This window comes from Ischnura elegans, chromosome 3 (genome assembly GCF_921293095.1).
Source record: "Ischnura elegans chromosome 3, ioIscEleg1.1, whole genome shotgun sequence".
Lineage (NCBI taxonomy): Eukaryota > Metazoa > Arthropoda > Insecta > Odonata > Coenagrionidae > Ischnura > Ischnura elegans.
The window spans coordinates 66,308,590-66,321,208 of NC_060248.1; the positions used below are offsets into that span (position 1 = coordinate 66,308,590).

General features: G+C 38.4%; 2 protein-coding genes across 4 annotated transcripts in view; one reads left to right on the forward strand and one right to left on the reverse strand.

Annotated features, from left to right (window-relative positions):
- Nucleotides 1–2,334, forward strand: part of LOC124155968 (Fanconi anemia group D2 protein) — a 54,686-nt gene extending 52,352 nt beyond the window's left edge. The window contains exon 26 of the mRNA XM_046530210.1: nucleotides 1,774–2,334. Coding sequence (XP_046386166.1) covers nucleotides 1,774–1,992 — 219 coding nt within the window. The 3' untranslated portion in view covers nucleotides 1,993–2,334. The remainder of the gene's footprint in view (nucleotides 1–1,773) is intronic.
- On the reverse strand, nucleotides 384–12,615 carry LOC124155974 (transport and Golgi organization protein 2 homolog). Of its 3 annotated transcripts, none has more exons than XM_046530221.1 (5): nucleotides 12,511–12,615; nucleotides 12,277–12,393; nucleotides 11,957–12,194; nucleotides 7,134–7,469; nucleotides 384–2,266 (listed from the first exon to the last, which is right to left on the reverse strand). In XM_046530221.1, exons 3-5 carry the CDS (start codon nucleotides 12,184–12,186, stop codon nucleotides 2,137–2,139), a joined length of 696 nt encoding a protein of 231 aa, XP_046386177.1. In that variant the 5' UTR covers nucleotides 12,187–12,194; nucleotides 12,277–12,393; nucleotides 12,511–12,615; the 3' UTR covers nucleotides 384–2,136. The 3 variants fall into 3 exon arrangements, with proteins under 3 accessions (XP_046386177.1, XP_046386178.1, XP_046386176.1); XM_046530222.1 differs by having other exon boundaries at nucleotides 12,492–12,613; XM_046530220.1 differs by having other exon boundaries at nucleotides 12,277–12,615.
- Between the last annotated feature and the right edge of the window lie 4 nt (nucleotides 12,616–12,619).

A 12,619-nucleotide genomic window follows, 5' to 3' on the forward strand; every position in this document is an offset into this window, starting at 1 on the left:
ATTATTAAATTAAATTGCAACTGCGCCATGTGAAGGGCAATATCCGCGGATATTTGATCTGAGGTATCTGATCCGACCATCCCTACCTAATACTTTTTGTCTCTACTAATCCTTTAAGTTGAACAAGAGTGGCAGATAGATGTTATTTTTAACTGTCACTCATAGAACATTCAGTTCTGTAGATTGCAATCTACGAATGTTGTTGGAGTACCCCCTTTTAAAAAGGAGGACCACGGCAGAATTTAACAGGAACTTTGAATACAGATGTTGTTGATGATTGTTACAGATGATGACTAGTATCAGATCATCAAAAAATGTAATCCCTAGTGTATTATATATAGGAACTCCCCTTGAAGTCATATTTTGCCTTTTATGTGGTATTATCATTCAATTACAGTATCATCTTCAAATTTTGAGGGTGTATAGAGAAAACCATTGCCTACATTTTCTTGCATCTCAAATATGAAACTTCTACTTCCATGAGTAGCCTTAGGTAGAATTTTTTTTCAAGCCACTGGAATATATTTATCACAATATACTCCTAGAACCCTGTAAATTTGAAGATGATAGCTTAGGTTGTGAACACAAAACAAAAAAGACCAGTCAAGCAGGAGTGATAGCCCTCCAAAAGATACCTGGATAATAACTTATCACTATTAGGATTGTATACCTATGTTCACATACTATCTTGTACCCTGAGAATGTTATTTTTCTCTACAATGATTTCTTTGTCATATTAATTTTTCAAAATTATAAACCTATGAAGTAATTAGCCAGTTACAATGAAAATGGAATTGTGGCTTCATTCTCTCCATGCACAAAAATAAACAATTCTCTCAGATCCAGAACTCAGTTTGTGCTTTGTAGGCCCTCACTTTACATGTGCATTTGTAATAATAATATGAGTTACAGTTTAAATGCTGTTGGCCACTTATTCCTGCACAGTTATTTCTTTCAATAAGATTTGACCAAAGAAAAAAGCCAACCTGTTTTTAAATCCTTGAAAATAAGTTGTCTCTGCAACATTCAGGAACAAAAAGGTATTGCATAAGCTTTCATGTACAGACAAACGACAGAACTTAAAATGTATGGCAATTTTGCTTGTGACCACCAATTATCCACCCCGAATACTTTTTACCCCGATGCTATTTTGCTATAGCCATAGGATGAATTATGATGCTGAGGTTTTCACCAAATGATTTCCAAAAATACTGATTACCATGGTCGTCGCTGCCTTCGGAGACAGGGGGACGTGTCCCCCCCAATATTTAAAATTTTCCGGGGCAGGACCTCCTGACCCCCCGTCCTGTCCTGGGGGGGGGGGGTGCCCCTGGACCCCCCATTTGTCCCCCACAATGTGTTGATGCTGACGACGACAATGCTGATAGCCAGATCAGCTGCACAACTTGAGAACTATTACTTCAAGGCAATTGCTAAAAAAAACTGCTGTTACACTTAGAGACAGTGGCAATTTACGTCAGAATAAATTATTATCAATAAAAAAGCCTTGTTTAAATTGAAGCGAGCTAGATAATATGCTGGAAGGGAACCAGCTGTTGGGAATGAAAAAAAAAATATGGGTAACTTAAGTACTAACTTTCAATGGTTCATGATATTGGAATGTTTAAGTGAAGGCATGACAATGGATTTCTATGAGGTTTGTGACCACTCTTAATCATGCCCTGCACACATAAGTATAAAGTTTCTACACTTAAAAATTTTCACTGTCCTTAATACATCATTGGGCTGACCTTACATGTAATTACATTTTAGGCTGTCACACGATCCCCTTCGCTAAGAGAGAATGAAGAATCTGATGTGGACAATGACATGGATGCAGATGCTGATGAAGATGTAGGAGGTGATGAACCCCTGTCTGATGGATCTGATCAAGTTGCAGGTCCTTCTTCCAGGAAGTCAAAGTCGAAGAAGAAAGTGGTCAGTGATGATGATGACGAAGAAGATTCAGATCTACCTAGTGATATAGACTGAATACTTAAATTGACCCCCAAATTGTGACACAAAATACAAATACACCCCTTTGAGATAATTTTGTATAGAGAATGAATTTTTAATCTAACATAACCTTTCGGTAGCAACTAACATTAACATTTCCCTTCAATTGGCTGTTATAATTTAAAACTTTAACTGGAAACTCGCTTGGTGCTTCATCCATGTTGGATTCTCTGCATTTATTGGCTCTTCCATGGTCCATTCAATGAAGTCAACTTTATTTTCATGGTCAACCAAGATCACTGTATGAGTCCTGTATTGAGAATGTAGATTTTTATAAATATTATTTTATATAAAACAACAAATAAATGATTATCATTATTCTACATTTCTTATTATTTAACTTAATCATTTTCCTATTGATGTAAAATGATTTTATACAATGAACATAACTTTTTTGAAGACCCTTAACCATTTACCCAATAACGATGGATATATCTATCAGTAGGTTTTCTGACTGAGAGGACGAACATCACATTTATTCATCAAATATTTTCCTGTGTAAGCAAATGAACAATGGATGTATTCGTTTCTTTGTTTTCCCCTCCCAACTGCAGTGGTTCTGGGGTTTGGGACCTACGTTGAGATGGATAATGAGTTTTTCTGAGAAAATAATTTTTATCAAAGATCATCCCAAGAAAACGTGGTTTGCAGGGGAAGGGGGGGGGGCTTGAATTTATGATGAATTAATAAATATTAATATAGTTAAACCTATGTGTAAACAATATCTTGAATGTGCAAATCCCTACCACTGGGAATGGCATATATCTCTGAATGGCTGAGAGTAAGGCGATAGAAATACGGTTTTATCACCTTTAGCATGGTTTAAACTATCGGTATGAAACCTTTGCTAACACATGCAGGTCACAGACCTAATCTCCGTGATAGTCAAAATTAAATGAATATATAAATTGAAAGTTTAGCTTGGTCAAAACCTTAATTTATTGTTGTTGGCAAAAAAGAAAACAACGTTGGCTACATGAGACATCTTACACAAGTTTTGAAACCATTAGAAAAATTGAATTCAAGTCATATATTAAACAAATAGAATGACAAAAAACACCGCATCATAGGGTGTCACGTGCAGCGAGCTGGAGTAACTAGAACGAGACAACCGCTCGTTGAGAGGAAGGGATGAGGGACTGCAGAAGCACTAAGAGGGTTGGTGGATAGAAGATGTGAGCTCTCACAGTCTTAAAAGCAGCAAGGCTCTGGTGAGGTTACTTATAAGGGAGTCAAGGGAAGAACATACACAATCTTGCTGTTTTGAGATTTTGTTGCTTTCAAGGCAAAGGCAAGCTACTTGACTTATGCAGTTTGCATTTCCAGTCTGCCCCATCTGTTTGAGTGTGCTCAGTCAACACTTGTTTCTTAGACTATAGCGCCATTTGAAATGAGTCGAATATTAATCCAGCCTTATTATAACTAGAAAGCTTAGTGTTTATCCATAAGATTGTTTAAAAAAATGCAATTTATTCTAGCTGAAATTATATACTTACTGAAATAAAAGTCATTAAATCAGAGGGTCACATGTGCAAAAATGAAAATAATTCTGATGGTCATATGGAATAACGGAGGGCATACAAAGAGGATGTTTTTAAAGAGAACCTTCTTAAAACTTTTTAGGAGCATTCAATAGAACAAACTTGACTTGTGGATAAATGGCACTTATGGTACATACCATGATTTAAAAACTTACATAATGTAAGAAATGTGCCAAGTTTAGACTCATTCATTTTTGCATTTGGCACAAATTTCTAATCTTGAAATTCTATTGAGATAAAACATTAAGTGCGGAAAGTTAGGGTCTTTTACTCAAGATCACAGTAGGTGACTCATACTAGCAGTCTGGCTCAAAAATTCGGGAGCAGGAAGGCAGACAGCTTGAAAAGAGATCTACTGGTGAAAAGAGGATGAGGATAGGTTCTCCGAAAGGAACCACTCCCATTTGTTCTCAGTTGACTTGAAACTATCGCTCGACATCAGTTAACCTTTCTCCGACTAAGGAGCTCTGAGCTCTGTCCCTTCCAACTCGCCATTCCACTTCCATTTTTAATTTTCACAGGGAAACTACTTCATTGCTTATTATACTTAAAAATGTCATAAATAAATCGTAATAGGGTAGTTTCCTTCATCAAAGAAAATGAAAGGCATTGATTGCATTGGCTACTCACCATTAGTGTATTCATAATATATAAATTATTTGGTTTTAGAAATCCCAGTTTAGACGAATGGCAATGGTTAATTTTAATCCTAATTTGAAAAAGGCCAGATTGGCGCCCACGCGAGGCCACTCCACGTGACGTCACAGGGACCTAGTTTCTATACGAGTAGATAGGAGTTTTATATCGTCTGAGATTACCAATGTATGCATGAGGCACAGAGCTCAGGGAAACATATCTTAATGATCACCTATTAAAACTGGCTATGGTCGGAAAGTTTCCTTCGTCTGATAAGGTATTAATAATCCTTATCTAAGCCAAGCGCTGCCTGCTAGCAGGTTACTCTGTTACCTGCTAACATCCTGCGTCGTAGCAGCGCTCAAGCCTCGCCTCAAGGTCACCTCACAGGGTGGCAGCGGGAACTATAAATATGTCACACGGACTTTTCCCATCATTCCTACTTAGCCGTCGCATTTTCGTACGCTTGAAATTTATCACTTTTCGTTTAATCGAGAAAATAGATATGGTCATTTAAAAATATAATAGCGTGAAATACGTACTCCAGTAGTAATAATCTTTCGATTTGGGCAATTAAAAAAAATAGTAAAACCACCCTATTGGTCTCATTCTTTTTAGATTACTATGCATAGTACTGATATTTCATTCCAATTAAGTTAAAACTTCAATTGCCGAAAGTCATTGCTGGACACCTTAGGGCCCAATATGTGATTCACGCAGCAGTTGGCCTCCATAAATAGGGAGCATGGAAGAAGGTGGACTGAAAAGGTCAGGTGGCTACAATAAAAGCTTCCATTATTCTTATGTAACTTGATATTATCTGATTTATGGTCTCAGCAACCTGTGTAGGTATGAATTGGGGCTTCAGGGGTCTTTTGGGAGAGGAGAAAATGGGATGGGCTGAAGGCTGATGGGAGAGGGATAGAGGAATTTGAGAAATTTGTGACAACATGTTTACTATCCTACAGTTTTGAGCTTCCCCAATGGTAATTTCATCTTGAGGAGGATTCACACTATTTGCCTGTCATATTTAACCTTAAAAAAAGTTAGGTGAACAATTTTTCCATTGGGTGCTTCACTATGACACCATAAATTACTTTTTTGGGGAGGTCTTTTAAAACCATCATACTCCCACCATATCTCTTGAGGAAGATTTGCACTAAGTGCCAGTCATATATATAATGGGGAGGTCTTTAAGAGGAGGCGTGAGAAAGGTAGATGATTATTGAGGGTATACCTCAGAGGTACTCAACGGATACCTTGAAAAATGGTCTGTACAGGGAGACATGGAGAATCTATTCACCGTCAGTTAATAAGCATTAATAGGAGAGATTTTCACCAGCTTATAAGGGTTGATAAAAAAAATTAGTGGGACAAAAATATTAGATGCTAAATGAAATTTTGCAATTGCAAGGGTTTCAATTAGAGATGCGCGAATAATATCAGTGAATACTTGAATACTAGAAAGTATTCGAGATCTCGAATAATTGTGCTCAAAGTATGATCTCGAATATGTACTTTGAATTTCGTGCCATACACTGTTGCACCCATGACGTTGGTAGTTGACTCAGAAAAATTGGTAGTTGACTCATGTAGAGGACTCTTATGTTTTTTGCAGTGACTCCTAAAAGAATTGTTCTTACGAAGTTGTTGTTATCCTGCAGAATGCAACACCACATTACAATTTTGTGTTAACTCACCATTTTGGCGAACTGATCTGGCTGCGCTTGTGATGCGGCTGGAGCGGAAATAAGGTCATTCTATGCCACACCACATTGCATTGGCCAACTCCATTGGCACCAAATTAGAAATTACTGGCACGCTTGAATTTTCTGAATGTTTTTCAGAAGAGGACTTATATGGCCAATTTGTGATTGTTAATGAGGGGGTCACCATCAGTCCACAGGAATGAAACTTGTTATGATGTTGAGTTGATACTGAAGTATCTCCTACTGAAGACAGAACCATAATTGATGCTCTTAGGCATAGTGCACGAAGACATGGGCATACCCAGCGAGGGGCCCCCAGAAGCAAAAATCGCAAGTGTCTTTAAGGAAAATAATATTTTTTAAGCAAATAATTTTAAATACTAATTAAGAGCTGTTACAGTTTCCTTAAAATATTGATTTCATTCACCTTTTCCATGCTTAAATCTTACCTACAACTTGAGCAACCATGGCTTCCCCCCCCTCCCTAATTTTGATCCTCGGTACACCCTTGCACGAAGAGAACTTGAACGTAGCGCAATGATTACGACATAGTGTAAGGCATATCCTAAATGCCGTTGCTAACCCATGGAACTTCATAATAAAGTTCTTTTTGTTATTGCTCGGACCGGAACTGAGGTTTGTGATAACGTTACTTTTATTATATATTAGATTAGCCTTTTCGTCGGGACAAACAATTTACTTCGTAAATACAAGAACTTCATAATAATTTTGTTCTCATTAACGAGACTCCGCTGTAATGTTTTTTCTATTGTTTTGTCAGAACTTATTAATCAGCCTTTGGGTGTTAAAGCAAAAACATCTCTTGGTTGAGTTATATTATTTTATACATTAAATGTGAAAATGACTCCTTTTCCACCATTGACCAGGGCTGAATATGCCACTGGGATCATGTGAAAATGCAATACACACATGCCTCCATATGAGAAACCTCTTTAAAACTCATTCATCGTTTATCCAATTATACTGCATTCCTTTTAGAGCTGTTCGACTGTATCAACTAAAAATGATTGCACCGGAGGTGACAAAGTATGTATACGCCTCGTTTTTTTCCAAAGTAGGATTTTGGTGAAAGTGATTCGATGTGTGGCTCTAGGTGATTTAAATAAACTTCAAAAAAATAAAAAAACAACTACATACATGTATTTCTACTTTAAATATCATGCAACTTAATATAAAATAAGGGTTTTTTACGTTTTTAAGGTAGGTATACCTTGTTCCATAATCCAAATGAAGATTTTCAACATATAGGGAACTGTGCATTCTGTGCTTCTCATCCGGTATGTTGGGAACCTGTTCCAGGATTTGGTGGTCAGGATAGTGCTGAGTTTTACATTTCAAGAAGGCCATCAACTCTTCAACTAGTGTCTTCTTATGCTCTTCATTTCCATATTTATTTATTATTTCCATGAACATTTTCTTCCCCTCAGAAACTTTCTGGAATGGCTTCTCTAAGGCACTGTTGCCAAAACCCATAACTCCATTTGGCAGGGTAACTGGATCCTGATCATAAGCATTAGAGTAATGACTCACTTTAACTTCACTCAGTCTGCAATGAAGATATAAAAACAACATTTTTATAGATTCCCTTTTGGGTAAGAACACTTCACCATGGGACCATCAATGAATACAACAAAATAAAAAGACTGCAAACTAATGGGCGTACCCAGCGAGGGGCAGGAAGGAGCAGCTGCCCCCCGCCCCCAAAGAAGCAAAAATCGCAAATGTCTTTAACCCTTATACTGCCAGCCCATTTCAGGTGGGATGTACGAAGACTGCCAAGGCTATTTTCTGGAATTTGCAGATTTTAAAATTTTTCAGCTACTTAATTTTATTTAGTACACCTAAATTTATTTCCCAATTCTTAAGTTATATTTATATCTTACAACCATACATAGATTATGAGGTTTTATATAAATTACAGCCGTTGAAAATGTCACAATCACAAAAAAAGAGAAATCAGTCAGGGTGGTAAATCGGTCCCTGGCAGTTTCCGCTCAACCAGCGAGGGCCGATATATCAGCCCGGTGGCAGTAAAAGGGTTAAGGAAAATAATATAATTTCAAGCAAATAATTTTAAAAACTAATAAAGATACAGTTTCCTTAAAATATTGATTCCATTCACCTTTTCCATGATTAAATCTTACCTACAATTTGAACAACCATGGCTTTCCGCCCCTCACCCCCCTAGTTTTGATCCTGGGTATGACCTTGCTGCAAACTTAAATAATGTTCTGACATACAAAAAATTACAAAATTGGACCTAATAGATAAATAAACATCAAGGTACTCATGATAGAGATTTGCAACAATTGATTTCACTGACTACTATTCACGAATTTAATTTCAGGACAGTAGGGAGACTTCTTGATGTACATAGCAAATCAAAGGTAGATCCAAGGAGATAAGAAAATGAAATTGGAAGATTCTGAGCATACCCCCTTCAAATGATCCCTCCCTTAATATGTTGCTGGCTACGGCTGTGCTAGGTCATAGTGACTATTGAGGGTAGTGACTATGGTAATTTTGGATTCTTTTTCAATTCTACTCCTTGATCAGAGATCTTGCTAAGTTAACTGAGGCTAGTTAGGCTCAATTCCTTTAAAAACTCTATTACTTCGAGAGTTGATTTCCATCAAGAAAGAAGAGGATGAGCGTATGGAAGACTATTTTGCAAAATTTTTTAATTTAAACAGGAGATTGAAGGCATCCAAGGCTAATTTTGACGATAAAATAATAGCAAGATTTATCATCGGTGGTCTTCCGATTGAGAAATATGAAGTACTTATCACCACAATAGACCAGGGAGAAAATATAGATCTAGAAGGGACACTGATTATCAACTGGAAGGACTAAACATGAAGCACTTATCTGGGGTTATTAGGGTTCTTAGCCAGATGAGGGCAAAAGATAATAAGATGGTATAGTTGTTAAATACAAGGATTGATTTGTATGTATAATGGTTCGCATTCATGCGATTTGTGTTCTTCTTTTGTTTGTTGTGATGTTGATGTTGTTTATTCAATGTTTGTATTGCTATCTGTGATTGTATTTGTGGAGTCTGAGGAAGTGGATGAATAAAAGAGGACCAGAATAAGTTTCAACAGATTATGAGACTTAAGCGATCGGAAGAAAGAAAGTCAAGGAAGTAAAGCGAAAGAAAGTAAGCGAAGTCGGAAAAAGTGATAAGGTGAAGTGAGCGACGCCGAAGCTGATAAGTAGAAATCGTCGAAATGGCAGAGGACGAAGCGGTACGAAAGTACTTGAAATTAGATAAAACGAATTATTTTTCGTGGTCGCTGACTACTAAAGCAATACTCCGTCAAAGGGGATGTTGGGAAGCCGTCTCCCCAGGGTATTTGCAAGAAGGCGATGCCGATGAGACTGACACCTTCTCATCGGAAGAGGTAAAGAAGAATGATCGGGCATTATCTCTCATACTATTAACTTTAAATTCTAAAACAATAGATTTTGTTGGCGATATTAATGTCGCACAATTTATGTGGCGCAAATTAGAAAAATTGTACACCAAGGCTGGACCCATTAACCAAACACTATTACTTTGAGAGTTGATTTCCATCAAGAAAGAAGAGGATGAGCGTATGGAAGACTATTTTGCAAAATTTTTTAATTTAAACAGGAGATTGAAGGCATCCAAGGCTAATTTTGACGATAAAATAATAGCAAGATTTATCATCGGTGGTCTTCCGATTGAGAATTATGAAGTACTTATCACCACAATAGACCAGGGAGAAAATATAGATCTAGAAGAAGTTATGGCAAGATTAATGGCCGAAGAGGCAAGAAGGGAGAGCCACAAGTCCTAAAATAAAAATAACGAAGATACCGGTGACGTCACTGCTCTAGCGTCTAGACTAGATAGAAGTATTAACTTTGGAAGCAGGAGAGGCTGGAATAATGATTTGAGGGGAGGCCGGATGAACTATTTTGGAGTAGAAGATGATAAGAATGCTAATTTTAATGAAAGAAGGTTTTGGAATAATGATTTGAGGGGAGGCCGGATGAACTATTTTAGAGGAGAAGATGATGAGAATGCTAATTTTAATGGAAGAGGGTTTGTATGCTTTGCATGCAAAGAGCCAGGGCATATTGCTCGTGAATGCCCATATTTTGAGGAAAGAAAGACATTTCATAAAAAGGGTAGGAAGTACCAATCACCGAAAAGAGTAGCAAGATCTGCAGATATGGAATCATATTCTAGCTCAAGTAATGTAAGTGAGAGTGAATTTGAAGAAGAAAGGCAACAAAAAAGGAAGGGTACAGTAAAGAAAGCATCAATGAAAACCACTATGGCAAAGGCTCTCATAGCAAACATAGACACTTCAATAAAGACTTCGCCTCTGGTGAAGAAACATGAGTTGGAGGAGACTAGTCGACAGCTTAAGGAGAGCGAGTCTAAGGCTAAAGTGTTGAGAAGTGAGCTACAAAGTCTTGCTGAGCAGCTGAATGACCTTCAGGAGGAGCTTAAGCGGTCTGAGGAGGACTTGGCACGTGAGCATGGTGATCGGGAAGCATTGGAGAGGGCATTGGATGTGGAGCGTTGCCGTAGTGAGAAGCTGTTGGTTAGGCTGCAGTCGGAAGTGGAGCGTAGGGAGGAAATGGAGCTACGTGTGGCGGCTGTGCGCCAGGAGAGGGAGCTGGTAGCGAGGCACAAGAGGGAACGTAAGGAGGAGGTGGAAGATGAAGCTAAACAAGGCAGTGAAGCACTCAAGGCAGCGCAAACAGAATTGGACTTGAGACGCACAGAATTAGAGGAGATGTCAAAGAAGGTTCATGAACTTGAGGCCAGGCTAGAAGACCAACAGGCGCACCATCCATCTATCTTTGAACTGGAAGCTCAGCTCACAGAAAAGAATAAGAGCATCAGAGTTCTTAAGCAACGGCTGAAGGACCGGAAGAAAACCCCCCAACGTGAACTCAGATACACTGGTGGTCAGTCGTTTGATGGTAGTGGGAACATCTCCGAGGGTGAGTCGCTTGTGGGGGAAATTCTACATTCCCATTAGCTCCTGTCTTTGACATCGGTGCGGAAGGTGGGAAAATGGAAAAGTCTTGGTGGAGCAGTTAGCTGGAGGAGTAAGAAGCAGACATCTGTGAGTCTGCCTATCATGGAAGCAGAGTACATAGCCCTAAGTGAAGTGTCAAGGGATGTCACCTGGATCTGTAGATTAATTGAAGACCTTGGACTCGAATATCTCTGATAGCAAAACCTATTATTATCCATGTGGACAACCAGGGAGCTATTGCGATTGCTGAGAATTGCATTGTATCCGAGAGGTCCAAACACATAGGCATCAAAAATAATTTTATAATTCTGGTGCATGTTAATTCTAAGTCAAACCGTGCTGACATTTTTACGAAAGTTTTGAACTCCAAGTTGAACAAATATTGGTGTCAAGTCTAGGGCTTAAGTGAAATATGACACATTATTAATTTGATTTTTTAAAATGTGACCAACAAGGGAAGGTGTTAAATACACGGATTGATTTGTATGTGTGTTGGTCACATTATCTCAGAGTAAGGATTGGGGTAGAGGGCGCTTTCAGGCTGCGCAGTAGCAGATTCTTGTAGTCAACATGGTTACCACGTGATCGTGGGAAGTAGTGCGGGAATCCCCTGTGGGAAGAATTGTGGGAAGTGTGGGATGTATATGCTGTATATGCGGGATCTTGACTACATGCGCAGTAGCCAAAGCGCACTCTCCCCCATCCTTACTCTGAGCACATTATCAATGGTTCGCATTCATGCGATTTGTGTTCTTCTTTTGTTTGTTGTGATGTTGATGTTGTTTATTCGATGTTTGTATTGTTATCTGTGATTGTATTTGTGGAGTCTGAGGAAGTGGATGAATAAAAGAGGGCCAGAATAAGTTTCAACAATAGTTTCCATGGGAATTAGCTGGATTGCCTCCTTGACTCTTCCACAACACTACATATGCATAGGATTGTTGAATAAGGAACTTAAAATGGAAACATTTTTAGAAGCTATACGACAAAGCGCACAGCAAAATCTTACTTTATTTCAACAGCAATCATGTTGAAGTGGTTATATTCCTTCCCATCATTCTTGACACTGGTTAAATAATCAACTCCACTGGACATAGGTTCTTTTAAAAAGTTAGCCACAAGGTAGCCTCGACCGATTGGATTGGGGTGCACAGTTGGCATTAAAATATTCAATAGCACTCCAATCTTTCCAGACTTAGACATTGCTAGCCACGTCCCTCCTTCGCGTCCTGGTTCCATATCCCTGCCTGAAATACAATTAATGTACTCAAAATGATATTTATGTCGACTAAAGGTTATATCGGAAAACCGTAGGAAATTTATATTTACCTCCGAAAATGTTGTCATCTTCATCCCAGTAGTGAGCGTACTTGGCTGGACGCTTGTAGGATTCATCTCGATTCGACGCAAGAATTAACTTATATTTACCTGGCAGCGGCGAATCTTCTGAATGAAGAAATAAAATGCACATTTCCACACCGTCAAGGTAGAACTACACATCCAAAGACGGGCAACGTAATGCGTACGGCAATGATTCAACCTACCAAGGCCTTGGAATACTACCTTATTCAAATGTGTTTGCAAAAAACTAAAACATCAATATCTCCCGGTCATAAATTCCTCACTCTCAGTTAAAGCTTGTAAATATAGCAGATTCCGAACAAGCGGCCTT

What these genes read in the sequence shown, in the direction of transcription:
- LOC124155974 (XM_046530220.1), bottom strand. Translation starts at nt 12,418, where the DNA reads ATGTGCATTTTATTTCTTCATTCAGAAGATTCGCCGCTGCCAGGTAAA. An exon ending in AGATGACAACATTTTCGGAG is followed by an intron (nt 12,195 to 12,276) that starts GTAAATATAAAT and finishes ATTGTATTTCAG; the next exon opens with GCAGGGATATGGAACCAGGA. An exon ending in CATTTGGATTATGGAACAAG is followed by an intron (nt 2,267 to 7,133) that starts GTATACCTACCT and finishes TTCTCAATACAG; the next exon opens with GACTCATACAGTGATCTTGG.